This window comes from Fringilla coelebs (assembly GCF_963513975.1).
Source record: "Fringilla coelebs genome assembly, chromosome: 6".
NCBI classification, from domain to species: Eukaryota; Metazoa; Chordata; class Aves; order Passeriformes; family Fringillidae; genus Fringilla; species Fringilla coelebs.
In genome coordinates this window covers 7316429-7344062 of record NC_140034.1, presented here as the reverse complement: position 1 = coordinate 7344062, position 27634 = coordinate 7316429, and the positions used below count along the sequence as shown (strand labels likewise).

The 27634-nt window shown below is 43.0% G+C and overlaps 2 protein-coding genes across 2 annotated transcripts in view; one reads left to right on the top strand and one right to left on the bottom strand.

The window, feature by feature from the left end:
• ESR2 (estrogen receptor 2) overlaps nt 1-14427 on the top strand; it is a gene marked incomplete at both ends in the record, with an annotated part of 28608 nt that extends 14181 nt beyond the window's left edge. Inside the window, 5 exons of the mRNA XM_084208067.1 lie at nt 1947-2246; nt 7328-7466; nt 9727-9860; nt 12078-12252; nt 14238-14427. Of these exons, the coding sequence (XP_084064193.1) occupies nt 1947-2246; nt 7328-7466; nt 9727-9860; nt 12078-12252; nt 14238-14427 (938 nt within the window). The remainder of the gene's footprint in view (nt 1-1946; nt 2247-7327; nt 7467-9726; nt 9861-12077; nt 12253-14237) is intronic.
• Nucleotides 14428-20956: 6529 nt separating this feature from the next.
• Nucleotides 20957-27634, bottom strand: part of SYNE2 (spectrin repeat containing nuclear envelope protein 2) — a 175898-nt gene continuing 169220 nt past the window's right edge. The window contains 8 exon segments of the mRNA XM_084208589.1: nt 20957-21840; nt 21843-22060; nt 22673-22719; nt 22934-23023; nt 23592-23780; nt 24251-24379; nt 24688-24888; nt 27396-27607. Of these exon segments, the coding sequence (XP_084064715.1) occupies nt 21551-21840; nt 21843-22060; nt 22673-22719; nt 22934-23023; nt 23592-23780; nt 24251-24379; nt 24688-24888; nt 27396-27607 (1376 nt within the window). The 3' untranslated portion in view covers nt 20957-21550.

The following is a 27634-nucleotide window of genomic DNA, read 5'->3' as shown; positions in this document are numbered from 1 at the left end:
GGTGCAGCCCTAAAGCTGGACTTGCAGCTGAAAAATACTTCCAGTTCCAAATGGCCTGTCCCACTTGGATGGCTCTGTGCCTGAGGTCTGTTCATCAAACCAGCTTTGCCTGTTGGGCTTCTCCAGTCTCTTGGATTCCCAGGGAAAGCGTGTTCTCCAATATTGAGAAATTCTTTAGTGAGAACTTCTTTAACTTTCCCTGCATCCGACACGGTTTACTGCACAGGCAGCGAGTGAGGGCCATGGTGCACATCCTAAAAGTCCTGGAAGACTCTGCTGGTCCTTATTCAGCCAGGTTGTTCTGAGTGGCCTTTGCATCCCCCCCTCCCACAGACTGACCCAAATGCTGTTTGACAGCTGCTGAAGATGTGACAGGACCATGACCTGAAAAGCCACCTCCACCTGGGGCTCCTGTGCCACATGAGCCCGAGAGTCACCCAGCATCTTGTTTAGCAAGACAAAGCCTTGTCAACAGCATCTGAAATTAATTTTCTGTGCTCTCACTGCCCTTATTTTTAATTTGGCTTATGTTTGGACCTCTTTGCTAGCTGAAGTAGAGCTATAGCTGAGTATTTTATTAACATTATGGTTTTGGAGAAACTTTTAGACTCTTTGCTTGAAAGCTATGCTAAACATAGCTACTACAGTGATGCTGCTAATAACATTGACCAAGAACTAGACAATGTTTAGATTTGTCAGAATAAACAATTAATTGAATCTGGGACTGTAAAGGACCGCTCTTTGCAGTCAGAAATAGCCTTCTGCAGACAGAACTCCACACAGGGTGTTTGGTTTCAGTTGTAGATATCTGAATTTCCTTTGGAGAAACTCCTGCTGGCTTTTTGGGGCATGGGGAGAAAATGGGTTGAATCTTGTGGATCCCTGGCTGAACATCCAGCTAACTCTGAGGCCCAGCTGTGCTTCTTCCTGAGGCTTTTAATCTGTAACCTGGCCCAGACTCTCAAGTCTTTTATTCCTCCAGATTATATATATAAAGCAAAATGTACAATCAGCTACCTTTATTTGCCTTTAAAGATCTGATTTATATCTTTTTGATGCCAATGGGAGTTTTCCACTGGACTTTTTAAACTGAGTTAACAGAGGTTCAAAACCAAACATTTTTAAACTTTATTTTTGTTAAGCAGAATAAACAAAACCCCTCAGCTGCGGTCAGCAGGGACAAAGTTAAGTCCGTGCTGGATGTCCTAGAAACTTAATGTTCAGTGTCACAACATCCAATATTAAAGGGTTTTCCTCCTTCTCCCCAAATATTTGTGTCGGGACCCAGGACATTCCTCTGGGTGCCCTGGGGGATTCGAGACCCTGGCAGGGGCATGGAGTCAAAGACACCTGTGCCTTCAATTTTAGTCCATGGAAAAAATTACCAACTTTGTGTGAAGAGTTACAAGCCACTGGAGTTTGAGTAGAATGATAGTGAATTTGTCACAGCGTGAAAAAGTAGAATTTTGGGGATTTAGAATGGGAGTCCAAGAGGCAAGATGGAGGAATCTGGGTGTGTCCTGTCCTTCTCCTTCTTCTTCTCCTCCATCTTCTGCTGGGATGGTGACACTTCTGGATTGGTTTAGAGTAGAGACAGGCTGTCTAACATAGGTGATAGGTATAGGAAGATTATTGTAAATAAAGTACACGTAGTTGTTAGTATAAAACATTAACAGCACCCCCAGGGCAGGGGTTGTGCCCCAACACAACCTGCTGGACAGACCTCAGCAGGTCAGAGAAAGAATGTAATTGATAAGATAAAATAAACCACCCTGAAAAGCAGAACCGACGAATCTCGACTTCTTCAGTCGCAGGGCTGGGAAAAAGAGACTTTCTAACACCTCGGGGGTCATCCCAACCACAGAAACCCGAGACATTTGGGTTTACAAGGGAGGAAAATTCTGTGTGGAACAACTCTCCAGTGCAACGTGTGTTTCTCCCGGCAGGCTCGAGGAGAGAGCGCTGCGGGTACCGCATCCTGCGGAGCCACCGCGGCGCCGAGGAGCGCGCGCACTGCCTGGGCAGGGCCAGGAGGTACAACGAGGCGGCCACCAGGGTGAAGGAGATCCTGCTGAGCGCCCTCAGCCCCGAGCAGTTCGTGCTGACCCTGCTGGAGGCAGAGCCGCCCCACGTGCTGGTCAGCCGGCCCAGCAAGCCCTTCACCGAGGCCTCCATGATGATGTCCCTGACCAAGCTGGCCGACAAAGAGCTGGTGCACATGATCGGCTGGGCCAAGAAGATTCCCGGTGAGGAATTCGGGCTGGTTTGTGGTCAATGGTTTGGTTTGGCTTTGGTCAATGGTTTTGTCTCTTTTGGTCAATGGTTTTACCCAGCAACCTGTCCCTCTGTGCTCTGACGTGACAGAGCAGCACGGTAAGTGCATGGTATATGTGAAAAATGCCAATCGCTTGTGTTTAGAATTTTAAAAGTGTAGTAGTAATAAAATGGTTATAAAAACAGTTATATAATTAGAGTAATAAAAATTTGGACAATTAGGATTGAGGACAATACGGGACAATAAGAACAAAGAGTGATGGATGGTCCATGTACCTTTTTCTGTGCAAAATAAGCCCGAAAAAGGACCCCCATTAACAGAGGATTGACCCTTAAAAGCAACAGCCTGTTGCATATTCATACACCTCACACATGATGCATAAATTCCATTCAAACACAGGATTCTGTCTGGTCAGTGTCAGCTTCTTCCTCTTAGTCCTAATGGCATCGTCATGGCTGAGCAAGGTGGGAAGTTCTTTTCTTCTGATAGTGGGACAATAAATTCTCTTTCTCTGAAAGATTTGGGTGTCCTGTGACTGCTACCTAGGTGTGAGTCCTTTCTTTAGGAAAAAAGTATCCTACATAGCACAGTTTTTATTTTAACCTTATGTTATAACCTAAAACTATATTTAACACATTACTTAAGAAAATTAATACAGCATAGCTTTTTAACACAACACATATAATATTCATTTTAATATTTGCAAAAAGCCAATCATATAATGCACATTTTTCACAGTATAGAAGTCAAGTTTTCTATCCTGCTAAGTAATGGAGAGTTTATTGCTCTCAGGAATTAACCTGGATGTTTTTTTAATTAAGATACAATATAACCCATAACTTGTTGTCTGTTCTTACTCAAATACTTGTTCATTTTACTACAAAGCAGAGGTGGTGTTGTAAGTAATTTCTACCTCAGCTATAAATACCTGATTAAGCTGATTTAGATGTTTCATTTAGCACCAAATTCTTTCCTTGCATCCTGATAGAAGGTTTCAAGTAGTTGGTGAGAACTGATGGGTGTCCAAGTCCTGGGTGTCTGCAATCGATTCATTTTACAGAACTGCTACAGAAAAACATCAGTATTGATTTCAGATTTATCATGTGCACTCCCTCAAAACAAGAATCAGTAAGGGTTCTTCTGGCTATTGGCAGCACCCAGAGCATGCACTGCAGTACCTGTGTCAGTGCCTGGAATGTCCCAGATGTCTCCATGGCATCATGGCCATGAACCATTTAGCTTCTCACAAACCAGAAATGGTGAGCATTTGCAGTTCCTTCTGCATGAAGCACCCATGACTGAAAGAGCCAGAATAAAAACTAGGATCTAAAAGTGAGCTGAAAGCATGGAATATTGGTGGACTCATAGCAGTAGGGGGCTTGATCCTGAGCTTCAGGTAGAGTGCACTGCTGGGGGCCAGCACTGCATGGATCCTCTCCTGGATTTTGTGCTGAAGGATTCAGGCTGTGCTGGTGTAAAGTGCTGTGCACTGTAAAGAGCTGCTGCTGCTGCTGCTGCTGGAGAGCACTCATGGAAAACATGACAGGAGCCTTTCCCTCCAGAAACCCAGTGTGTGCACAGTGCAGGAAGCAAACTTGGAGGAGAATATCTCATTTAATCCTTAAATTAGGAATTTAGCCATCAGGGAAGCACATCCTATTTTGGGTCTAGGCGGAGTGGCTGATGAGCTTCCAGCTCCAGCTGAGCACGGCTCCCAGGGCAGAGCAGCCTCAGACACTGGGCTGGAGGGTCCAGGGGTGATGGGTTTGGGGTGTGCAGATTCCAGGCCAGCTGCTGAGCTGCTGGGGAGGAGATGTTTGCACCCAGAGTATCTCAAACCTCACTGGACCTCTGCAAAGTGATGATAGTTTTGCTGTCAGTGTCTTGTCTTTCTTGTCTAATCATGAAAATGTGATTAAAACAGAGGACTACACTTAGTTATGTTTATCTGGTAGGAAGTGAATTGTGAAGGAAAACCAGTCTTAGAAAATGACCTCATTTTAATCAATATTTCAGGGGGAAAAAGCCCCCAACCCAACCTTTTCCATTTTCTGAGCATTATTAATTTCTATTTTTTGACTCTGAGACTTTTTTTTTTTTGAAAAACAAACCCACAAACCCAAACCTTCAGCCAGTTAAGATTAATTCTTTTTATTTTTCACAAGATCAGTCTCCAAACCAACTTCAATTTTGGCACAGGTCACTTTTAGTTTATTTTTAACATATGTTGGAAATAAAAACTTTCTTGGCAGTAAGAGAACTGTATGAAGAAAACCCATTGAAGTAATCAAACCTCTTCAAAACACTTCTTGGGAATGCAGACACTTTGTTGTGTTTGCTTTTTCTGATCACTCCTGTTACAGAGGACAGAAATAAACAGCATTTTAGAGCAATGCCAAAAATAGATGGCATGTTGAATATGTAGCCAGTTATAAGTGACACTGCTGTACCACATGGCAGTTGGACCATTAACTTCCATGTGGATTGATTTTTTTTGTTTTTCATTAAAAAGCTGTGATGACTAAAGCTCAGGACATGGAATTTTATTTTTCAAAAACTCTTGCCTGAAGGTAATCCTGCCTATCCCTGCCTGGTTCCTGGAGGTAATGTCTTAGGAAAAAATAGAGAGCTCTTGACTAATGGCCCTGTGAGCAGCAATTTTACTTTCTGAAAAGCTGAATATTTGCTTTTGTGTACTCAGGTTAGAAGTCCATTTTCATCTCAAAGTTGTTATTATTGGATATTATTTTGACACTCATTGGAGGTGAAAAAAAAATCCTTATTGTCTTAACAGTAACTTTTTGCCTCAAGAGGAACAAAAACATGTTTGTATTTTGTGGCTTTTTCATGTTTAATATTTAATGACAGTCTTTTGTTAGGAATTTTACTCAGTGGCTGTATTTTTGTTCTGGTCTTTCAGCCTAATGGAGTACATTTTTTTGTTGCTCAGTCAAATAGAAGCTGACATCTGGATTTTTTTCCTTCTGAATTCTAAGTATTTTAATTCTCAGTTGTCAGGCAGCAGAACACAGCTTCTATAATTGCCTTTTGCTTTGCTGACCTGGTCTAAAAGAGTTTACATGGTTCATTGCTGAACCTGTATTGTAAATCAATAAGATGTTGTCACAATATCAAAATTTGGATTCATTATGCAGCCCAGTGTGTTGCTGACCAGAGCAGTGTGTCTTTCCTAGTTTTTACACATCCAGCACAAGTTTTTTTTCTTTTCTTCTCTGTCTTAGCAATTTATAATTAAAATATAAGAAATAGAGCCCATGATCTAAAGGATGTCTAATACAACCAGAGGAAAAAAAAATATTAGTTTAATGTATTCTGGAGGAAATTAAATGGGGCTCCTGAGGCTGCAGTGAAAGCTGTGGTGGCTGTTTGCTGTCCTGCACCTTTGGAGCATGAGATTGTCAGGAAAAAGAGAGTCAGAGTCCTCCTAACAGCTGTGCTCAATGGCCATAGCTCCTGCTGCTGCCACTGATGATGTGAGTTTAGCAGAGGATATCCATGATAAATCTGGATCCTCAAGAACCTGTAGATTGAACCCTGGGACTTGGTCTGACATCACTCACCTGAGAGAGTTTTTAAACCTGATAATTCCTTGTTTATGCTGGAGAAATCAGTCCATGGCAGTGTAAATGTTTATTTAAATATACTCTGAAATGCCTTTGGGCTGCTGTTTCCCAGGAAACTGGCACTGCCAGTTTTTGTACTATTTCACACTTCCGTGAATATTTTCCTAGAAGCAGTTTTAAGTGATGAGTGTGTGTGGCAGACTGTGCTGTTGCTGGCTGTGTGTTCTGTAGTAAATTCTGTGACAGTGGAACCCAGGAGGGAAGGCACCACTCCTGGGCTGCTGTTTATCCTTCCTATAAAACCAGAGGCAAGGCTGCACCAGCTTTGAAAAGCAGCACGTTCAGTGATGATAAAAGTGAGCTTTGCTCAGTTCGTGCCAGCCCCTGCCTGTCACTGACTGTCCTCCAGTTGAGTTGTGTCATAAGATTAAAATGCATGAAGCATTTTTATAAATTACTGACAGAGAGGTTCTTTGACCCAAACATCCTGTGTGTGTTTTAACACCTCAGACAACTGGGAAGAACTTCAGGAAATGAGTCTGCCATGGCCAGGCTGTACCTGGATTTGTCACCAAGCAGTGTCAGAGATGCCAGCTCATCTGAAAATGGAGCACCTTTGCCAAGGGCCCAAGCTGAAGATGCTCAGCTTTGAAAACTGTGGCCTTATCTTGTTTTTGATCACTGAGCAGCTCTTCATCATCTCTGTGTTTTCCTCCTTGACTGAACAGTCTGGTTTCCCATCCATGTTTTGATAATTTACACTTCTGATATTTTGGTTTGGAGTGAATGAATTTTATTTCTCCTATTTTTTCTTTTGACTTCTAGACACTATTTTTTCCCCAGTCATCTTTTTTTTTTTTTTTTTTTTTGCAGGGGAAGAGAAAAGGTGGGCTGTGACTGTCTCTGCCTTCTGGCTGTGCTGCAGTGTTATCTGAGGCTTTGCTAAAAGTTCTGCAGAGAAATGGATCATAGAATCATGGAATGAGTGGGGTTGGGAGAGACCTTAAAGATCACCTTCTTCCAGCCCCTGCCATGTGCAGGGGCACCTTCCCCTAGACCAGGCTGCCCAGAGCCCCATCCAGCCTGGCCCTGAGCACTCCCAGGGATGGGCAGCCACAGCCTTTCTGTGCCAGGGCCCCACCCTCACAATATTTCTTCTATCTCTCCTCTTTTAGGACAGGAACATAAAGCAAGTGACTCTGCAGTCATTTGAGTTTCACCAGCTGTATGGGACTAATTGCACTAAAACAAACTCTGCTTTATTCCAAATATTTTGTAGATGATGATAATTGCAAATATTTTGGTTCCTATTGGAAATGGCAGCCTGCCACTTCGGATGTCAGTGCTCCCTTATCTTCACAACCCGTGGTTCTTTATGGCTTTTTTTGTTTCTCATGGACTCCTTTTTCTTTATTAAAACAAAACATTCAACAAGTTGATTTATTTTATGCTATTTGCATCACTTTAGGCTTCATTGATCTCAGCCTCTATGACCAAGTAAGGCTCTTGGAGAGCTGCTGGATGGAAGTTCTAATGATTGGTTTGATGTGGAGATCCATCGACCATCCTGGGAAACTGATTTTTGCACCAGACCTTGTATTGGACAGGTAAGAGGAATAAATGTATTGAGAACATTTCATATTAGTGTGGTTGAAGGTGGGGAAGAGGATTAAACATGGCAGATGTTATTAATACTTCATCTAACACTATAATTTCCTTGTGCTTATAACAATCATATCCTAAGGTTCCACATCCTTACAGGGGTTGAGGAATGCAAAGCTGGAAAAGCACTGTTGAACTTGCAAATTCCTGAACTCCTCTAGCCCTGAGTGTGAAGTTTCTCTTCACATTTTTCTTCTCTCATTTTCCCCCATCTTTTGGTGGTTTTGTTCCCTTTGTTCCAGCCCTCTAGATGCTGAAACTGTCGATACAGCAACACAAGGCACTACATTGTCCATTTCTCCCTACATCCCTCTTTTAAAAGAAGATATGGTGTCAGGCAATATTTTAATTATTTTAAATAAATTTCCTTCCTCTTTTCTTCCTGCAGACTTTATAGTTGGCTATAACAGTAAGCTTTGGAGCACTAGCTGAGAGGGATTTAAAGACCCCTAGCTTGCTGTTGGATACTAAGAATATTTTTTCAAAGTACAGCAGAGTGTTTTCAAGTTTAAAGATTATTTCTCCATAGCATCATGTACCAGGAAGGAAGAATATGGATTAGTAAGGATGTTTTTTAACAGAACCTTAGAAGGATTTGACCTGTGCTTCACATTGGTAAAAAGTCAGGGAAGCAATCTAAATCTTAGGTAGTTTTAAAATATCTTTTCAACCTCGGAAAATTCAGATTTGCACCAGTTCTGTGACTTGCAATCAATAATTATCATTGTAGATACAGATAGGTAAAATTGGCTTATTAAAACAAATAATTTATAAAAAAGAGGAAATAAATATTATTTGCTCATATAAAATTCAATGCAAGGACATGCTGCACTGTTCAGTGCAATGACCAGAAACTGATGAAAATGTACAATACATTTAATTGCTCAAGAGTTAATATGTGCTGAATAGAGTGAGAATATTTGATGCATTTCTTCATTTCCTCAAGACATGGCAGAGTGGGAGCTTACAAGTGTCTGGGCATGCTGTAATTTTATTCAGGACATCCTTATATGAACCTGGGCTGTAGCTTGATTGTTTTTATCTTAGTTGAACTTAGAATCCCAGAATGGTTTGGGACCTTAATAATCATCTCACTCCACCCCCTGCCATGGGCCAGGGATATCTTTCACCAGACCAGCTTGCTCAGGGCCCCATCCAACCTGAACCTGTCCAGGGAGGGGGCATCCACAACCCTGGACAGCCTGTGCCAGGGCTGCAGCACCCTCACAGCCAGGAATTTCTTCCTGATCTCTAATCTAAACCTACTGCTGCCCTAGGTGGCGTCACCTGCATGTTCCTGCCTCCAGCCTGAAGCACCTTTCTCTTGGGATCCAGTACATTTCTTTTATTCTCCTGCACTGCTGTGCTTAAATCTGTCTTGTGTTAAAAATGTTACAGAAAAAAAAAAAATCTCCTGTGACAAAGAGGATAAGGAGTCTCCCTTTGAATACTGTTATGGTAGAGCTTAATCACTTTTTTAGTTCAGTACATATAAAACAAAACTAACAAAAAAACTGGAACAGCAACTTTGGGAGCTTGAGATTTGCCACTGCTGAATTTTAAACAAACAGGAATGACTTGTTTGGGGTGTTTTTCAGATCTGAAAATAGGACCACTTCTCATGTCCAAAATGGGGAAAATTGTGTTCTGTAAACACTTGCAAATATAAGAGCAGCCAAACCACAAAACCCCACATACCTTTCAATACCTTCCCAAAAATAGTGCCAGGAGATAGGGACAAGAGTTCTTTTATTCTTTAAAAATGTCTTGCTATTCCAAGCACCTTATTTTAGGAACTCTTTCTTTTTTACCAAGTCCTGAGGCCTCCATTAAGTACAAACATTGTTATTGGTTGTGGGTAGCTCCTTGTGAAACAAATCTGGAAAATTATTCAAGGTGGTGCTGTGCCCTGCACGACAGGATTTCAGACTGATTATCCAGAATTATAGAGGCTGAGAGGATACAGAAATATGGTCACACTGATGGCCAATCCTGCTTGCACTTTAATGAGAAAATCAGTTTCTTATAAACAGTGACCTTTCACACCAGTGTAATTTTCAATTCAGATTTCATGACAGAGCCTTTTAAATTGTCCCAAAGATGAGATAAGGTAGGCTTTCTGCAGCCTCCTTCATGCTTTGACTTTTATCTGAGTCAGTTCCTTAATTCTACTTTTTTGGTAATGTGTTGAATGTGTTTCCATAGGGATGAGGGGAAATGTGTCGAGGGAATTTTGGAGATCTTTGATATGCTCCTGGCCATGACCTCGAGGTTCCGCGAGCTGAAACTGCAGCACAAGGAGTACCTGTGTGTCAAGGCAATGATCCTCCTCAACTCCAGTGAGTATGTGCTTGGCCCTAATACTCACCAAACTGCACCTTTCATTCTGAGGGTGGCTGGGAAATCGGCCTCAAAAAACCCAAAATGTCAAATGATAAAAAACTGTTGGAAGAGAATAATAGGAAAGGACTTGTCTCTGATAGATGTAAAGATTTTTGCTCAGGAAACTTCTGAGCTGCATAATTTGCTGTATTCAGGGGCTATGTCCTGTTCTAACAACTGCATGAAAGACCCCAAGTTCTGATAGCTTTTCACAAGGTGGGGCTCATGGCTCAGGCTGTGGATCTGTCCTTTTGGATGGGAAATTTTGCTCCTATCTCTGTGGATCCTGGTCATGTGTGAAGTTGCTGTACAATCCTACAAACCTATTCTTAATTCTAGTAATTCTAGTAATACTAATTACTCAACTGAATGATGATTAATGGGGCTTAAATGTTCCTATTTAATGGTAATGAGCTGGTTAGAAATGATTGGAAGTACTCAGCAGTTCTGCAGGATGAGTTTCAGGACAGGAGCTTTGCTTTGCAGCCTCTCACACTAGGTGTGGTTTTGCTAGTTTAGGGTAGCCTGCAGTAAAAATTATTTTTTTCCCCAGAACACTTCATAGTTAATATTGACAAAAACCAAAATCCCACAACAAAACAGCAGCTAAGCTATTTACATCAACTGCTTTCAGCAAGAAGCTGCTGCATAATTTTTAGTCCAGTACTGAAGGGGAGCAGTCCAGCTGCAACCCCACTTGTCTGCCCACTTGTTTGAGTTGGAGTGTTGATCTGCAGGAGGGTAGGAGGGCTCTGCAGAGGGGTCTGGGCAGGCTGGATTGATGGGTCAGGACCAGCAGCACGAGGTTCAACAGGACCAAGTGCTGGGTCCTGCACTTTGGTCACAAAAACCTCCTGCAGTGACACAGGCTGGGGGAACAGCGGTTGGAAAGGCATGGTGATGATGGTGATGGTGAGAGGAGATGGCTTCAAGCTGCACCAGAGTGGTTTAGGTTGGATGTCAAGAACAATTTCTTCACCAAAGGGGGGTTCAGGCATTGGAACAGGTTGCCCAGGCAAGTGGTGGAGCCACCATCCTTGGAGGGATTTAAAAGCTGTGGAGATGTGGTTTAGTGGTGGCCTTGGTAGTGCTGGGCCAAAGGTTGGACTTGACCTTAGAGGTTTTTCCAGTCTAGATGATTCTATGGTTCTGTGGATACCACTATTTCAACAGACAACAAAAACTGTTCTTTTTCTGTATTTTCCCAGAATACCCACAAAAAAAAACCAAAACCAAAGAAAAAAAAAAAAATCAGCCAAAAAACCCCAACCAAACTCCACATTCATCAGCCATATTTTCTTCAATGCTTAGGTCTCAAAAGATCTGTCCATTCTCTTCTTCTACTCTCCTTTCTTGACAAAATTAATAATTTGCCCCTAATTTTCAAGGTAGTCTGGAGCTCTGTCCTTCCATAGGTATCTCTGGAGGGACTGTTGAGATTTTTTCTTTCCCTTGTCCCAGGTCTCTTCTGCTTTATCAATAATGTTATTGTGTGTTCCCAGACCTTCTTAGTGATTATTTATTTTCTTCCTTGTCCATACCCCCAAACCTCTTCTTTTTCCTTCCTTCTTTTTTTTTTTTTTTAATTTCATTTTTGTGGGGTTTTTGTTGTTGTTTTGTTTGGATTTTGTTTTTTTCTCTTTTGTTTTGTTTTGGTTTTGCTGACTTTCAAGGTTTCTCACTGCAGACATTTGCTGTTATTGTGACACCCTTAGGGATCTTTAGGGAGGCCATGAGCAGCTGGGTCACTCTGAGCAGTGTCACTGTGTCACTGACGTGTTCTCCTCCCTCCCTTCTATACAGACAGGAAAAAAGGGTTTTTTTTTAACAAGAAGGGATTAGAAGAAGCATAATATTATAGTTCATAATAATATAAAAAACAAGGTACAGAGGAAAAAAAACCCTGGAGAATGGAGAGCATGTCATGACCTGACTGAAGGGTCTATGTGCAACAAGTCCAAGGAAGATTTAGAATTTCTCACTTTGCAAATGATGGGGCCACCAAATTCAGTCTTGATGCGGCCTATAGAGCATCATTTGTACAGTCTTGAGGGGGGTGTCAGGGCATGGATCTTCTCTAATTTTGTAGAAATATTGCATTTTTAAAAAGTCTACAGTCACAGCTTTTTTTCTTCCTCACTAGCAGCAAATATTTCTTCCTCTTCTCCGGTTAGGCATGTTCCCCTTGTCAGCAGAGGAACCTGAAAGCAACAGGAAGCTGCACCACCTGCTCAACGTGGTCACAGAGGCTTTGGTGTGGGTTATTGCCAAGAGTGGGATCCCCTCACAGCAGCAGACCACTCGCCTGGCCAATTTGCTGATGCTCCTCTCCCACGTCAGGCATGCCAGGTACGGTTTGCAGGCTGTGTGTAACCCTTGTGTTGTGTTACTGTTTATTTATCACAGCAAAAAAAAGAGGTGGCTGGAACTGCAGAGCACTCCTGAGGGAATCCTGGTGCTGCTCTGCACCTCTGTCAGTGTGAGGCTTTCCTTCCCAGCACAGCAAAACAGGCAGTAAACTCAAGTGCTTGCTGGCACTCAAGGATGTGATGATATGAAAATGTTGTCTTAGCCTTATTACATTAAATTATTCATTATGTGCCTGCCTGAAATGTTTAACAATAACACAAATCAAGCCTTTTAGATGGCCTTTCATCCAGCCATCACAACCCTCCCATTCAAAATGAGAATCTCTTCCAAAACTGATCTGCAGTGTGGGCTTTGGTAGTGCAAAGTGGATTTTGGGGACCATGTTTTTCCCACACCAAATTTGTTGTCTTTTACGTGGAGCCACAGAGGTTTTACCAAATGGCTCATGCTACAGCAGTGTTAAGCTTCTGGTTTTTTCCATGGGAAGTGGTCCAGTTCCTGGACCTCCTTGAGAGCTCCATCTCTGCTTGTGGTACAGCAGACGGAAATACAGACCCTACAGAGAGAGGTTTTGATTTTCAATCTGTTTGTCCTTTTAAATTATTACCCAGAGGCCAGCTGTTGACTAAGCTGTCTCATGGCTTGACTTTGGCTGTGTGTCCAGGGAAGATGTCCTGGGACCAGGCTGGAGCACACAAAGCAGAGCTGGGCACATCTATAGGGACACTGAAAAGGGGATGGCCACCTTTGCTATAAGCTCCCTGGGAGAGCCCAGGCCAGCAGCAGGGACCTGATGGTGCTGAAAGACAGCTTTTAACAGCCAGTTTGTGGGCTGGGGGTGAGCTTGAGAGCTGACCTTGCAAAAGCTCCAGCCCCAGCCTGAGCTGAACCTGTCTCATGGCTCTGATGTCTGCCATCCACCTGGATTGCGCTCTGTGATGTGACTCCACAGCTTTGCAGAAGCTGTTCTGGCGTTCTGTGAACAAACATCACAAATCTTTCTGAGATTTTTATATTTTCTCATTAAGCCAAGATCCCTTATGCTGTGTCTCCCTCAGCCAAAGTCTGCAGGCTGCTTGTTATGTCGTGTCTCCTTTAGGTTGCTTGGTGCTGGTCAGTCAATTAGACTTTGCTCTGGAAATAATTGAGAGCTGGGTGTGGGAGAGGGGCTGCAATTTCTTCTTGCCCATTAACATGTAACTCTTGAATTGCAGCAGAACCTCGTTTATCTGGGAGCATTGCCCCTCTCCCAGACCAACTCACCAGCTCAGCCTCCTGCTGGCTGCCTGCTGCTAGTTCCACTGGGATAGAGTTGGTGTTGAGCAAGCACCCTTAAATTTCAACCCCAAACCCCTGAGTGCCTCTGGAGTATAAATATGTGTGGCTGCAATGGCAGTAGACATTTTTAGTCCAAACTGTGATACAGCACTGACTGTTCAAGCTAGCAAAGTGTCATTGTGTGTTACTGCATAGCAGAAAGATTATTTTAAACTCTGCAGCCACTGCAAGATCCTCTCACTGGGCATGCAGAGAGTAAACAAAGTGCTTGAAATTAGCTGAGTAATTTGGTCTTCCTACTCAGTCAGGTAGGAGAAGTAGGTAGTCTTTAGTAAACTGCATGTAGCAAATCCCTCTATTGCATAAAGCTTCAGTATGGGGCCTCCCACCTTTACAGCATCCAAGAGGTTTTCTTTCATTTCAATAGGGTCAATAAATCTGAATTATTTCCTGAAAGGGTTTGTGTGGTGTAAAACAATACCTGCTTCTCTAAATAGTAGAACATTCAGCCTTAAAGTATTGGGATGTTGTGACTGTTGGTAGTGGTAAGTGATCTCAGGGACCACAGCAGCTAAATCCTCCTAAATCCAAATTAAAAAAGCGACTCTCTTGAAACCATGAGTGTGTTTTTCTTCTCTGCACTGTTGGAACCAGACTGCTGAGTTATTTTCTGTTCTCCTGCACAGTAACAAGGGAATGGAGCATCTCCTGAGCATGAAGTGTAAAAACGTGGTGCCAGTGTATGACTTGCTGCTGGAGATGTTGAATGCTCACACCCTCCGGGGGCAGAGGAAGTCCCTGGGCACACACCCCGAGTTTGGCCCACTGGAGCAAATGGAGCCTGGAGACAGCCTGAGGAATGGGGCACCCCAGTAATCGTGCAAGACCTGGAAATGTGAGGCTTTTTCAGAGCTATGGGGGAAAACAGAGCTGCTGTGATGGGGCTGCAGAAGTGTGACCCGGCGTGGGTTCTCATCCCTTCTGGATTTGCACATCGGTGTCTCGGGAGAGGCCGCGGGGTGCTCACCTCTGTCTGTCTGTCTGACATTGCAACAGCTGCACTGCTGTAGTGCCTTTTCTGAGACTCTGCAAAAGCACCTTATGAAATCAAGCCTCAGAACAGCACTGTGGGACGGGGGATTGCTGCCTCTCCTTCTCAGAGGCAGAACTGAGAGGGGGAGGTAAAGGGAGAGGTTGAGAAGCTTGGAGAGAGCTCGTTGCTCTGCCTCCCAGAGCAAGACTTTCAAGAACTGACTGAACAATGTCCTCTTTCAGCACGGGATGGTGTGAAATGTAGGACAGCACCATTTGGGACAGATGTTTACCTCTGTGTGCTGGGGAATGCCTGCTCTGCAGCTGATCTGGATAAAGTGCCGAGATACAGACAGCGTAAAGGAGCTTATTCTCAAATATGCAATGGCTGCAAGAGCCTTCATTCGAAGGTCATTAGAAATAGCTTCTAGGGTCAGTTCAGAGCCTTTGCAGAAAGTTTAAATTGATCTTAAGTTTGTATTTTGTGAGCCTGTTCTTAACACTCACATTGTTATCTGCTTATAATTCTTCAGTGCTTTAAGCAACGACCAAATTGTCTGAATATCTCAGTCAATGCTGACCTTTGAAATGTGTTTTGTCTGTGAGTTTATCATGTTGTTTTATATATTTATTAATGATGTTAAATCTATTCTAATAATTAGGTACAAGAAGTTGCTCTGTGAATATTAACTGTTTGTATTTGTATATGATCTGCTGATCAGGCCTTGTGAAACCAGCTAGGAAAAAAAAAAAAAAAAATCTTCCCACCCCTTTGACTGGTGTGTGGAATTACGTCCTGCCCACCCAAAACCTCTTGCAGCGGGTGAGGCACTGGATGGGAACATGGATGGGGATCTGTTTTTGTCTGCTGCCCTGAGGTTTGCTGCTTGCTTGTTCTCAGCATGCATGGCACCTTGTGCTGTGGTCTTCATATCTTTATAGGAGCCCTCAAAGAGCGAGGATGGGGATAAAGGTAAATGTAAAGACAATGTAAAGATGGGGATAATGTAAAGCACTGCTTTGCTTTGCAAGTGTGATGACTTGTTTGAATTACACTGAAGATGTAGTGGTTTAAACTTCCTTTTTGTGCTGATTTCTGCATGTGTTTAAGCTGCACTGAGTAAAAAAAAAACTGATTAAATGGCCTGGCTGATGACCTCAGAGATCAGCAGGGTGGCATCATTCATTCTGGTAACTGTCTCTCTACTAGGAAACATTTAAATATAGCACATGCATGTTCTGGGCATTATGGTGAAATGAATTGGGATCACACCAAAACTCTTTTTTGAGCCCCTAAGTCTTTTTTTTGCATTAGGGACTTTGATTAGTAAGTCATTTGCATATTTTGAATATTAGTAAAACCATTAATCTTGGTGGTTTTTTAAAGCCAAGGACAGTATTTTTTATAGGAGGTTTTCAGAGAGTTACACATCTATTGTCTGTTTTGATCTTGTACTAACTATACCAGATGCTGCTGCTGATCAAAATTTTTACTCTCTGCCTTTTTATTGTTTTTAAGAAACTGTAATATAGCTGTGTCCTTCTAAAGATGTGTAATATTTACAATGAAAAAAAGGAAAAAAATGTGAGTACAGTCTGGAATTTATTGGTACTTTCATGTTGAGAGATGTTTTGCTGTGAAACAAACCTGTCTCAGTATTTCTTGGGCTTGTTGTGTTCTGGCCTCATTGCCTGTTGTGTTGCTCTTTCTCTGATTTTCCTTATCCTGTGCAATCTTTTGGTTTAATACAGTTTTTCAAAGAAATGTTTAAGTGATTTGTTTGTTTTGCTTAAAAAGTGCTAAATTTGTGTACAATCTTGGAACAAACCTTTTGAAGAGAAAATGGGAAAGACTGGGTTTAAATCATGAAATTATCTTCTAGATGGAAATTTGCTGTGGACTGACTCTGTAAAAGGGACATGCTGCAGTTTTGTGCTACGTGCTGGTGTTCATATATGTTGCTATTAGTACAGTGCAAATAGGAAAATGATGTGATTTTAACCTACTTTTTGTCTTGTTGAACATGATTTTATTAAAAGTTACTAACGGTGTTTTAAAACGGGTGAAAGTCATCAGCTGTGGAGTCTGGATTAATGTAGCTGTGCTCATCCTGGGGTGAGGAGAAGATGCTCTTTTCCAACAGCACAGGGAGGAGTGTGGCAGTGACTGAAGGAGGGTGCCTGGCTCTCTTCAGGGAGATGCTGGGTTTGTCTCGGCTCTGGATCCCCCAGACTGCCTCAGATGCTGCATTCCTGGGCTGGACATCCCTGTCCCTGCCAGCCTGGAGCAGAGCTGTCCCACTGTGCTTCCACTGGGATCCTGGGGCTGCTCCAGTCTCAGTGTGGATGAGGGGAATCCTCAGGACCTGCAGGGCTCTGAGGAGGGGCTGTTTTACTGCTTTCCTTCACTGCTTGGCTGTGGCTCAGCTTCTGCTGGGGCCTGGCAGGGGGTGCTGCTGCTTGGAGAGATGGGGCTGCAGTTCTGGGGTGTTCAGAGGGGAGCAACTGGGCTTGGGCAGGAAGGACAGTTGTCATGAGTTAAAAAAAAAATGGAAAGAAAACAGGAAGGAAGGTCAAGCTTTTTAACAGCACACATAAGGAAAACGTGCTGAGCTTCCTCTCTCAAGTTTGGAACTGGAACCAGGTGGTAAAAAAATCTTGGATGTTCTTCTTTTTTTAAAAAGAAATGTGGTTTCAGACAGGTGAAATGCTTTGTCTCCAGGAACATGACACCTTTTCCACACCTCTGTCTTCCTTCAAATGACCCATTTTTAGTGCTGTAATGTTTCCACAGTCAGAGAGGAGAGTGTGGGGGAAAGATATGTAGATATGTTGAAACATTCTCACTTGAGATAGTGCCCAAAAGGTAAGTGCTCCTATATAATAGCAAACTAAGACAGGTTAGCAAGCTAAACACTTGAAGATTTTTTTTTAATAAATATGGATATTTCCATAGTCATATTATGTTAATTCCTTGCTGACTAAATGATAGATCTACACAGGGATCATCATGGTGAAAGGAGAGCATCCTTTTAGGTGGTTTATGTGCTGGAATTTTTAATTTTACTCTTGATGAGCTAGAGAGTATGAAAGATATTTGTTGTATATGCATCATTACAGTGGTTTAGCAGAGCCTAAAAATGCAGTGAGGCCCAGAAAGTTGATCCTGTTTGAGCTGTCACCAGTGATCTTCCTCTTCTGAGTTAAGAATTTTTGTCTTCTTTGGACTTTTATCAAAGAATCATGGAATGGTTTGGGTTGGAAGGGACCATCTCCCCTGGCATGGGCAGGGACACTTTCCACCAGTCCTGGTTGCTCAGAGCTCCATCCAGCCTGGATTTATTTCCAGGAAAGGAGCACCCACAACTCCTTTGGATGATCTGTTTCACTGTCTCAACACCCTCAGTGTCCTGTCACTCCATGCCCTTGGCAGAACTCTCTCTCCAGCTCTGTTGTAGCCCCTTAAGGTACTGGAAGCTGCTCCAAGTCTCCCTTCCCTGCAAGGATTTCCATAGAGCCTGGCCAGGTGTCTCCAGACCACCCCATCATCCAATCCTCCCCCCCCTTAGGAGGTTCTGGCTGCAGATTGTGGCTGTGGGGACTCACTGTGGAATGGTTTTTAATGAGCCAACCATGTTCCAGCCAGGGAGTAGCAACTGCATTTTACCCTCAGTTTCTGTACTGCTGGGATGCAAACATAACTTCTCAGCTTCCTCTGCATTTACCCCAGGCCATCCTTTCACACTTCCCTACAGACAGACCTAGAAGCCATGGAAACACCTTTGCTATCATCACCATCCATCTCAGAAAAAATGGTTTGACACTCAGGTCCTGTGAGATAATGGGTCAGCAAAGCAGGTAAGATGTGATCTTTGTGCTGAGCCAGGGCCCAAACCAATTCTAAAGAGACTGCTGCAAATGGGAGCAAGTGCTACAATGTGCAACATAAGTATTATTTACATTAATTTTTCACAGTATTTTACTGCTCAAGTGAAGTGGGATGTGTTAAATGGCACTTTCATAGCTAAGGCTTCATTTTATTTATGATCTGTGTATTATTTAACTCCCTCTTTACGAGTCACCTACACTCCTCATGTATTGCTGAGTGTTAGCAATTTTAAGAGACTGCTTTGCTATAAAAGTGCCAACATCTGCTGCTACTGCCTCAACAGACAAAACCTTCTTCACTCATCAGTGTCACAGAGGAGTTGGCATAGCCATTACCAGTGCTTACTCCACATCTCCTGTGCCTGTTTTCCACAAAAGGTTTTGTTCTCAGTCCTGTCATTTTAGTTTCAACATTTCACTCTGTGAGTTTGTAATAGAATCAGGTTCCTGACTGAAAGTGGTGCCTTTTAAAGCACTTGGTGTATGTTATGGTAATGTGAAAATAACCCCACAACACCCCAGCCCCTCCCTTTCCTGCAGCTGTCTTTAGTTCTGTGAAGTGATGGCATTTTTCTGTTGCTGTTTCATTGTTATGGATTGGTGCAGCTGACTGAACAGGCATGGTGCAATGTAAATATATTGCTTTTTGTTCATTTCTCTCCTGCAGCTGAGCTCAGCCTGGTCTCCTGAGCACGTAATGTGTGTGCTCAGTGACTGGGGCACACCTTCCACCAGACCAGGGTGCTCCAAGCCCCATCCAACCTGGCCCTGAACACTTCCAGGGATGGAGCAGCCACATCTTCTCTGCACAACTTATCCCAGCACCTCACCCCCCTCACAGCACCGAATTTCTTCCCAACACCTAATCTAAAGCTGTCCTTTGTCAGTTTAGAGCCACCACCCTTTGTCCTACCACTCCATCCCCTTGCAAGAAGCCCACCTGCAGCTCTCTAGCAGGATCCCTTTAGGTACCAGGAGTTGCTCCCAAGTCTCCCTGGAGCCTTCTCATTGCTGCTGACTGTGCTGGAGGGGGGTGGGTATAGCTGAAAACAGACCAAGGCCTCATCCCACTGCCAAAAAATAAGACTTCAATTCAAAACTAGTTTTGGCTTGGTTGATTTCTCAATGCATGTGCATAATCATAATGGGTTGCTCTCACTACTGCATCTGTCCTCTCTTTAAAATATATTTTTTTCCTTCCCTGGACACTAACAACCCGGTCCTGAAAGAGATGATGACACAAAGAAATTGTTGGGGATATAAAATGACTTGTTTAAAGCAGACTTCAGTGTCAGCCTACAGGGCAGTGATTATAATCAATTGGAAATAAAACTATTTAAAATAGGTGTGGAAGAAAAAAGATTTAAGCTATTTGCCAGACATTGTTTTTTAGTGACATTTTGAGATAATTTCTTGAAAGCTCCTCTTTTTATATATTACATCAGCTCAACAATTTGATATAACTGTTCATAATGAAAGGAAATTGTAGGCTATGAAATTTTCCTTAGACCTTTTAACATTGTTCAATCTTTTCCCCTGCATAGGTTCTTTAATGGAAGAAGAACTGAATATCACGTCAGCAACTGCCTATTACTTCTTGGCAGAAAGGTCTGCATGGGCATTTGTGGCAACCTGGCAATGAAATAATGGTTAGAGTTGGCTCACTTCTACAGAGGAAGAAACTTAAATGAGCTCCATCTTAAAGTAATTGCTTTGAAAATATCAAATAATGATTGCAGATGGAGAGAGGACAGTGTGTGAGGTTGTGTGCAGTGAGGGGTGAGAGGGATCCATCTCTGGATACAGCCCCACTGTGAGAGCACAAGTCTGGCACCTCAACACAGCCTTAAAAGTTTAGTTTAATATCCTGGAAATAAATCACAGTGGGTTTGCCATCATGGCTGGGAAAAAGCTGCTGGTTTGGCCATTCTCTGAACATGAGGACAAAGCAGTTTGCTTTGCAAAGGCCCCTGCCAGGGGGGAATCAGCAACCACCAGGGGTGACAAGTGCAGAAAGGGTGGGAGAACTCTCACAGGCTACTCAGAGGCCTTATTTTCTATGGGAAAGCACTGCAGAACTGCTAATTCCTGGGTCACTTTCACTGCCACACACAAAAAGTTTTTGGCCAAAGCCCTTACTACTGCACTGAGCTCTCCCCCACATGCATTTCCCCACTCAAGCACTCCCACTATAGAAAGTCAGTTCCAGAGTGGGAAATAGTTCAGGATTTCAAACCAGTAATAAGCATAAATTGGTTCAACTTGGTGTTCTTCCTCCAGGAAAGCAGTTCCAAAGGGACTGTGCCATGGAACACAGGTCCCACTGCTGGATTTGTGATCTCTTGCTCTGACAAGCAAGAGAGTGGTTGTGCTTCTTCCAGTACCACTCCTTTAGCAGGCAAAGAAATTGACTCTTCCAGGAGTGGAAGGGGCAGCACTGCTGGAACATGAAGCTGGTCCCCCCCACTAGACACACCCACAGTCCTGCAGACATTGGCAAAATTTTAATGACAGTACTCAAACTGTACAAACAGAGGGGCAGTGGCAATGCTGACTGTACACAGTGTTTCTCCAGCCACTGCCCACACGCCAGTTTCATTTTAAAAACAAAGCTTATAAAAATGCACAATTCTCTCCCAAGGTACTGTACACTATTCAGCAGGTTAAAAACTGAAAAAAAAACTTTCATTAAAAAAGTCATTGCACTATTTGTATACATCAGGGATAGTCTACATAATCATGTTCATCTAGAAAATATGTGCATTATAAACCATTTCCATGCAATGCAGCAATTCCTTATTTCAAAGGTGGTATAAAAAGACAACACAGCAGTCCTAACTACTAGAACACTTTATGTCAAACAAAACAAATGTGCATCATGATATTGAACGTGTTAGATGAATAAAATACAACAACAAAGATTCAAAAATATGCAATTTTTTTTGCTTCCACCAAGTGACTACAGTACCAAAAGATACAAGTAACGTGAAGTGTGTGTGTGCAGAAATCATATTAAATGAAGTCCCTCTTCACCTGCTTGTTTGTCAGGCTCACCCAAGACAGACTGCTATGTTTAAGATTACTGTGATGTTGTTTCTGCATCTAAGAACTCAGTATCCAAACACCTTGCAAGCTTAAGAGCACCGCCCCTATAAAATAGTGTATCTATTGCATCAAAGTATAAAGTGTGTTGCTTACAGTTTAAAAAAAATCTATAGAAAAAGTTTTGTTTCCCGTACAAAAACGCTGAAATTCTGTCAAGATATACATTTTGAGATGTGAAACTCACTGCTTGATTGATGCTAGAGCAGCATGGGAGAAAAAAGCACCACCCCAGAGTGTTTGGTGTGAGTGCAGGCTGTCCTAGGTGGGGGGGGGCCCGTTGGTGTAGCGCAGCATGGGGTAGAAGGAGCGGGCGAAGTTGTTGGCCTGGGTGCAGCTGTAGTCTTCCTCAGAGGAAGGGATCATGCAAGCCAGGAGCAAAAGCAGCAGGAAGAACAGCTGCAGAGGTAAAGCTGCTCTCAACACTCGGTAGAAGAAAGAGGGAGACCTAGGCGTTGTCTGCACAGGTTCTGAATGGCTTTCGCTCCTGAAAAGGAGAAACAAAGAACAGCAGGCACTTCAGGGTTTGAGTTAAACAAGCTGTTTTTACCCTGTTTTCAAATGCAAACTTAACTTTTCTCAGGAGGCAAACATTTCAAATAGGTGTTGAAGCTCAAAGGAAAGACATCATCCACACTGATGAAGTTCTTCTCTGCCCTGGCTTACTGAGATCTACCCTTTCAAAAGACCCCAGTGGACTGGGGTTTAAGTTCTCTCTCCAAGTCCTTCATGGTCTGTTTGTACCAAGTGGCTCTCAGGGGCAAGTTTCTTTTTCCAGGCATGCTAGAGAAATTAAAGGAGGATTTAAACCTAAAATATCTCCCACTTGGCAGAAAAAAATATTTTCTCAAGCCGCAGTTGCGCATCACTGCAGAGGGCGTGGAGCAGGAGTGCTGAAGGAAACCACTCCCTAAGGAGCAGCCCAGAGCTGGCAGGTAGAGGGAACTCTACAGGTAGGCAGAAATCACCTCCACCCATGTGTCAACCTACAAGGAACAGCTGCCCAGGTTTCTGCTGGCACATCTCTGCCTTATTCACTGCAGCTCATCTCTGCCTTATTCACTGTTTATCAAGAGATCATGCATATATAAAATATTACCTTGTGCTGCTGCCATTCCTGCCATCAGTTGCTCTCCTGAGGGCCATCTGTTGAGAGAAATAGCTTTTAGTATCCAGGTTTCAGAAACTACAAGGAATTTCTCTGAAAAGACAGCTGTAGACTTTAAGGTCTGATTGTAAATACTGTAATAAGGTACATGGACCTAAAAGGTAAAATGATTATACTTGAGGAACTTCCACATTAATTATGTCAAAATACACTATATGCTGATAGCAAAATATTAGAAAAAAAAATACTTGCCTTTTTCATAGCAGGGCTGGACTTCTCTTCTTCTGGATTATAGACTCCAGAGTCCAAGTCATCTGGAACTAGCAGGAAAGTTTTGGTGTCCTGAAAGATAACACCACCTTTCACTGCCTCTGTAGGTGCACAGCCCACTGCCCCTTCCCATGAGCATAACCAGCTCCCCAGAATAAAGAAATGTTTTACAGTGCCCAGCATGAAGGCATTGCAATGGAATGGGTGCATACAGGAATTAACTTGGATATCTCTGACAGGCCTCAGGATAAGAAACCCATTGCAAAGACCTTCACCTTCTATGTGTTCATTACACACTCCTAGCCTGATACCTGGTTTGGATCACACAAATTCAGGTTGGAAGGGACTTCAGGAAGTTCATCTAGTCCAACCTCCAGCCAAAAGACGACCAAAAGCCTTACTCAGAGCTTTATGCTCTCTGCTCTTCAAGCCCCTTGAGGACAGAGGCAGCACAGCCCCTCTGTTATAACCCTGTTCTAGCCTTGGGGTGCTGGGGCTGCTCCTACAGCCAGAACTGCTCTTTTTTCAGCTTATCAAGCTGGAAGGACTTAAGCTCTAAGTCACTTATTTATAAATACATTCACTCTTAATATGCTATTATAAGGAAGATCCACAAATGAGTAGTTAAATTCCAACTCACCAGATTCCCTTGTATTGTTTTTAAGTCATGAGAGACTTGTTCAATCAGCTGTTTCAGTTTTGTTCCAATTACATGGACCTTCTCCTCCTCTTCAATGTAATCACCATCTGATTTCAGCAGCAGGTAAGCAGTGAGCTCTTGGAGGGAGTTCACATTAAGCTGTTGCTCCAGCAGCTCTTTCTCCAGTTGCTGAGAATAAACAAAAAACAGCACAACAGACTGTTACTCTCAACTTTATGAATGTTCTCCCAAAAGAAGGAACTCTGGAAGGCTTTAAAGAACAACATAACCTGCCTGAGAACCAACAAGGCACAGAAATGGCTATTACAGCTACATAGGAAATGAAGTTCTCTTGATGAGACTGGTTATACCTGTTTGAAGTAACATTTAAAAATAGTTATGGCAGCAGGTAATTAATATAGAGAAGACATTAAGTTTTGGAAATTGGAAGTCTTGCTCCAGCATAAAGACTGCTCATAAGCAACTTTATTAGGATGTGCAATTATGGAGAAGTGCCTTGTAGATGCAATGTCTTGGTCCATTTCAAAAACCAGCCACATGCCTGAGTACAGCAGGTCTGAGGACAGGCTGCAGACACTGTGAGACATAAACCTGCTCTTCAGTGTGTGCTGAGGTGCTGCAGTTAAGACTACACTCACCATCAGCTCCTTCTGGCATTCCAGTATTGTATTGAGATCAGCATTGGGATCTGTGATTTGTACTTCATTCCTCCGGCTTTCAGCACTTGCTAACCACAGGATTAGCTTTTGGCTCTGGTCATGGAAATCCTACAGAAACAAAAAGATTGGCACATAAGAGGAAAAACACCTGTAGTGCCTTCACCTACAAACAAATTCACAATTAGTGAGGGTACAGAAACTTTGTTGAAGTATTCCACCTATGTAGTAAAGGGCATTATCCACTTCAAAGATATTTTTACCAAACTGCTTCAATCCATCAGAGGCAACTTTATCAGGAAACGAAATGTCTTGGATTGTGAGTGACCATTCCACTGATGTGCAGGAATTACCCCTCTGCCCTTTCCTCAACAGAATCCCAAAGAGTTTTCCCTTACAAGCTGGCACGTGGTATGCACCTGGCACTGCAGTAAGGCTTGCTGTAAACCCTTCCTCCAGCTGTCCAGTGCACGATTTGCCTTCTCCCAGTGCAAGTTGACCTTCCGAAGCCTGTTCTGCAGCTCCTTGAACTCTGTGCTGTCTGCTTTCTGGAATTCTTTACTGCTCAGGTTAGCAGAAAGCAACACTGCTTTGTAGCTGTCAAATGCTTTAAGCATGTCCTGATAGAAAAAGAAGATTAGGAGTTTTTATGAATGATGAAAACCATGTTTATTTACAATAAAACCACACACTCAAAAGTATCACAGGTGGTGGGGAAGGATGTTTGAATCTGGTGGCGTTTCAATGCTGCTAAGAAACATATTGAGGCAGGTTTATGTCTGGGGGTTTTTTAAAGCCAAAACCTTCACTTTGAAGAAAATAAGCGTGACTAGGCTTGTGCTTCTCCCTAAGTCACAGGCATTATGGCTTAATCCACATCTGCTTTTCAATTCCTCTGAGCTGTCTCTTTGCCTGACATTTTGACAAATACTCACATTGATCACCACGTGGTATTTCCTCCTAATTGATAAAGGTTTTGCCACCCCAGAATCCTAGAATAATCCTGTCAGCGACATCTGGAGGTCTGTACTCCATTCTCCTGTTTCACATAGGACTAAGTTCAAACTCCAAGGAGTATGCTCAGGGCCTCATTAATTTAAATTTTCAGTATTTCACAGGATGGAGATTCCCCACCCCCTCTGGGCCCCTGGTCCCACACCCCAGTGTGTTTGGAGGTTTGTTTTTTTCACACAGGACAGGACTTTCCCTGAGCTTTTATTTGCACCATCAGCCTCATTATGTGGTTGAAACAACAGAAAGATGGCAAAGCTCATGTACAGCCAGGAGCAGCCAAAGATCTCTTTGCTACAGAACATTTTAAAACCTTTTAGTTAATAGTATATTGTTAAAGCTTACAGACAGTTCTTCTAGCCAATTACTAAAAGTACACGTACACCTCTTCACACAAGGCTTGTTTCTCTTATAAAAAGTCATTAAACTTTTTCTACTTTCAGACTTTGCAGCTGCAGCTAGCTCTGAGTTTTCGCTGCTCTTCCTGTTTCTAAGGCTTGCTTTTCCCAGTTTTCTGAAAAATCTTCTTACCTTTAGTATTTCCCACACCAGACTACCCCATTGTGAGAAATTATTTTTCTTCTCTCTGGTCTCAGTTTCTGTCAGCCCATTTCTCTAACTTCTCAAGGTCCCCCCCCCTCCTCTCCCTTAGAATTGCAGAGGGAATAATATGGAATTTGCAGTCGTGGTCAAATCATCTAACCACCTTTATGTTAAGACTGACCCTGTATTTCTGAAGGTTTTTTAGAAAAAGAATGCCAAACAATACCTTCCTTGCACCCTCCAGTTTACAGTTTGAATCAAGGGTACTCATCTTTTCCAAGCTGCTCTTGCAGTAGGGAAGTTAGAGCTGCAGGATGAATCTCACAAGCCACAAAGCTCAGATTTCTTTTCTCAGCAGCCTTTCTATCCAAGAGTGTCAATCTCAAGCTCTGAGTTCCACTTGTAGAAAACTGCTGGTCTAAATTACTTTTCTTTCACCCATCAAAGGATCCTGTCCCCCTCTCCTCCAGGCAATAAAGTTTCTTTTAATATCAGACAAAGCAAACAGACTTCTGAACACCAGTAAGCCACTCTGCAGGCAGACTGGCTTTATCCTTATCCCAGGCAATTGGGATGTCCTGACACCTCATGAAATTCACTTCTTAGAGCACACTGGCTCTTTTAACACCCCTCTAAAGCCAAACTGTCTGAAAATGGGATTTACAGCCAGCTGGACTCCTCTTAAGCACATGCAGAAGAGAGAAGTGAAGCTCTGCTCCTTGAGGAGGTCAGACACCCACCTCCAGGCTGAAGGGAAACACCTCCCTCCACTTGGGAGGCACCACCAAACACTTCCTAGGGCTTGGTGCCTAATCCAAACTGGCTGAAGGAGTCAGAGTTGATCTTACTGGAGTGCAGAGTCATTGTCCCTGGCCTAATAACCACTCCAGGACATGTAGGCTTAAAGCATGCTTAAGAAATCCCTGCTCTGTCCTGCAGTGTCCTGTTTGTGAGCATCACCCCAAGGGTGACACCAGACTGACCAGTAGCCTCAGGGTGACTCCACAGGGGGCAGTTGGTGAGGGCTGAGCACACAGGGATTTTACACTTCCACAGATTTTAGGAACACTTGCTCTCTCAGACTTCAACCTGAGCCATTTCATTGCCTGAGTCCCACTTACATGTGCCCTGGTAACTTGCTGGCTCATGTTGCAGAAACCACAGCTTTAGAGCAGATCTTTGTCAGTCTCCTGCTGGAATTACACCCCACCCTTAATGCAATTTAAAACAAAAAGCAGCCTAGACTTTGCAGCCTGTCGGCCTGGCTAATTTTCATTCTGTTTCTGGTTTGCAGAGAGGAAAATGGCACAAGGAAAAGATGCCAATATCACTGTGCAAGAAAACAGAAAGGGAGAAGTGGAAAGGTTTTTACCTCTGCCTGCCAATCTCTGTATATGAAGACAGAAGCACCTTGCCTAAGACCCTCTTTAGCCCTCTTAGCTGAGAGCAGTTCAGTTCCCCTGTGGCACAGGAATTGCTATTGGCATCCATGCTGCCAACTGATCCAGGAGAACACAGTGATTAAAAAACATCAGCATCTTGAAATCCCTCTTCTCAGTAAGCCATAACTTACTTTCAATTTCTTGACCTTTTGTTCCAATGCCTGCATGCTGGTTGGAAGCTTCACCTTTTGCAGCTCTTCCAGCTCTTGCTCAGTTTTATCAAGCCAAGCAGAGATGTCACTGAGGTCTGAGTCCAGCTGCTGCCACTGCTGCAATTTCTGTTTCATCCTAAGTTTATTTCTGAGGTCTTGAGCTTGGATGAGCTCCCACCTATCAATAATGCCTGCAAATCACAGGAAAAAAACAATAA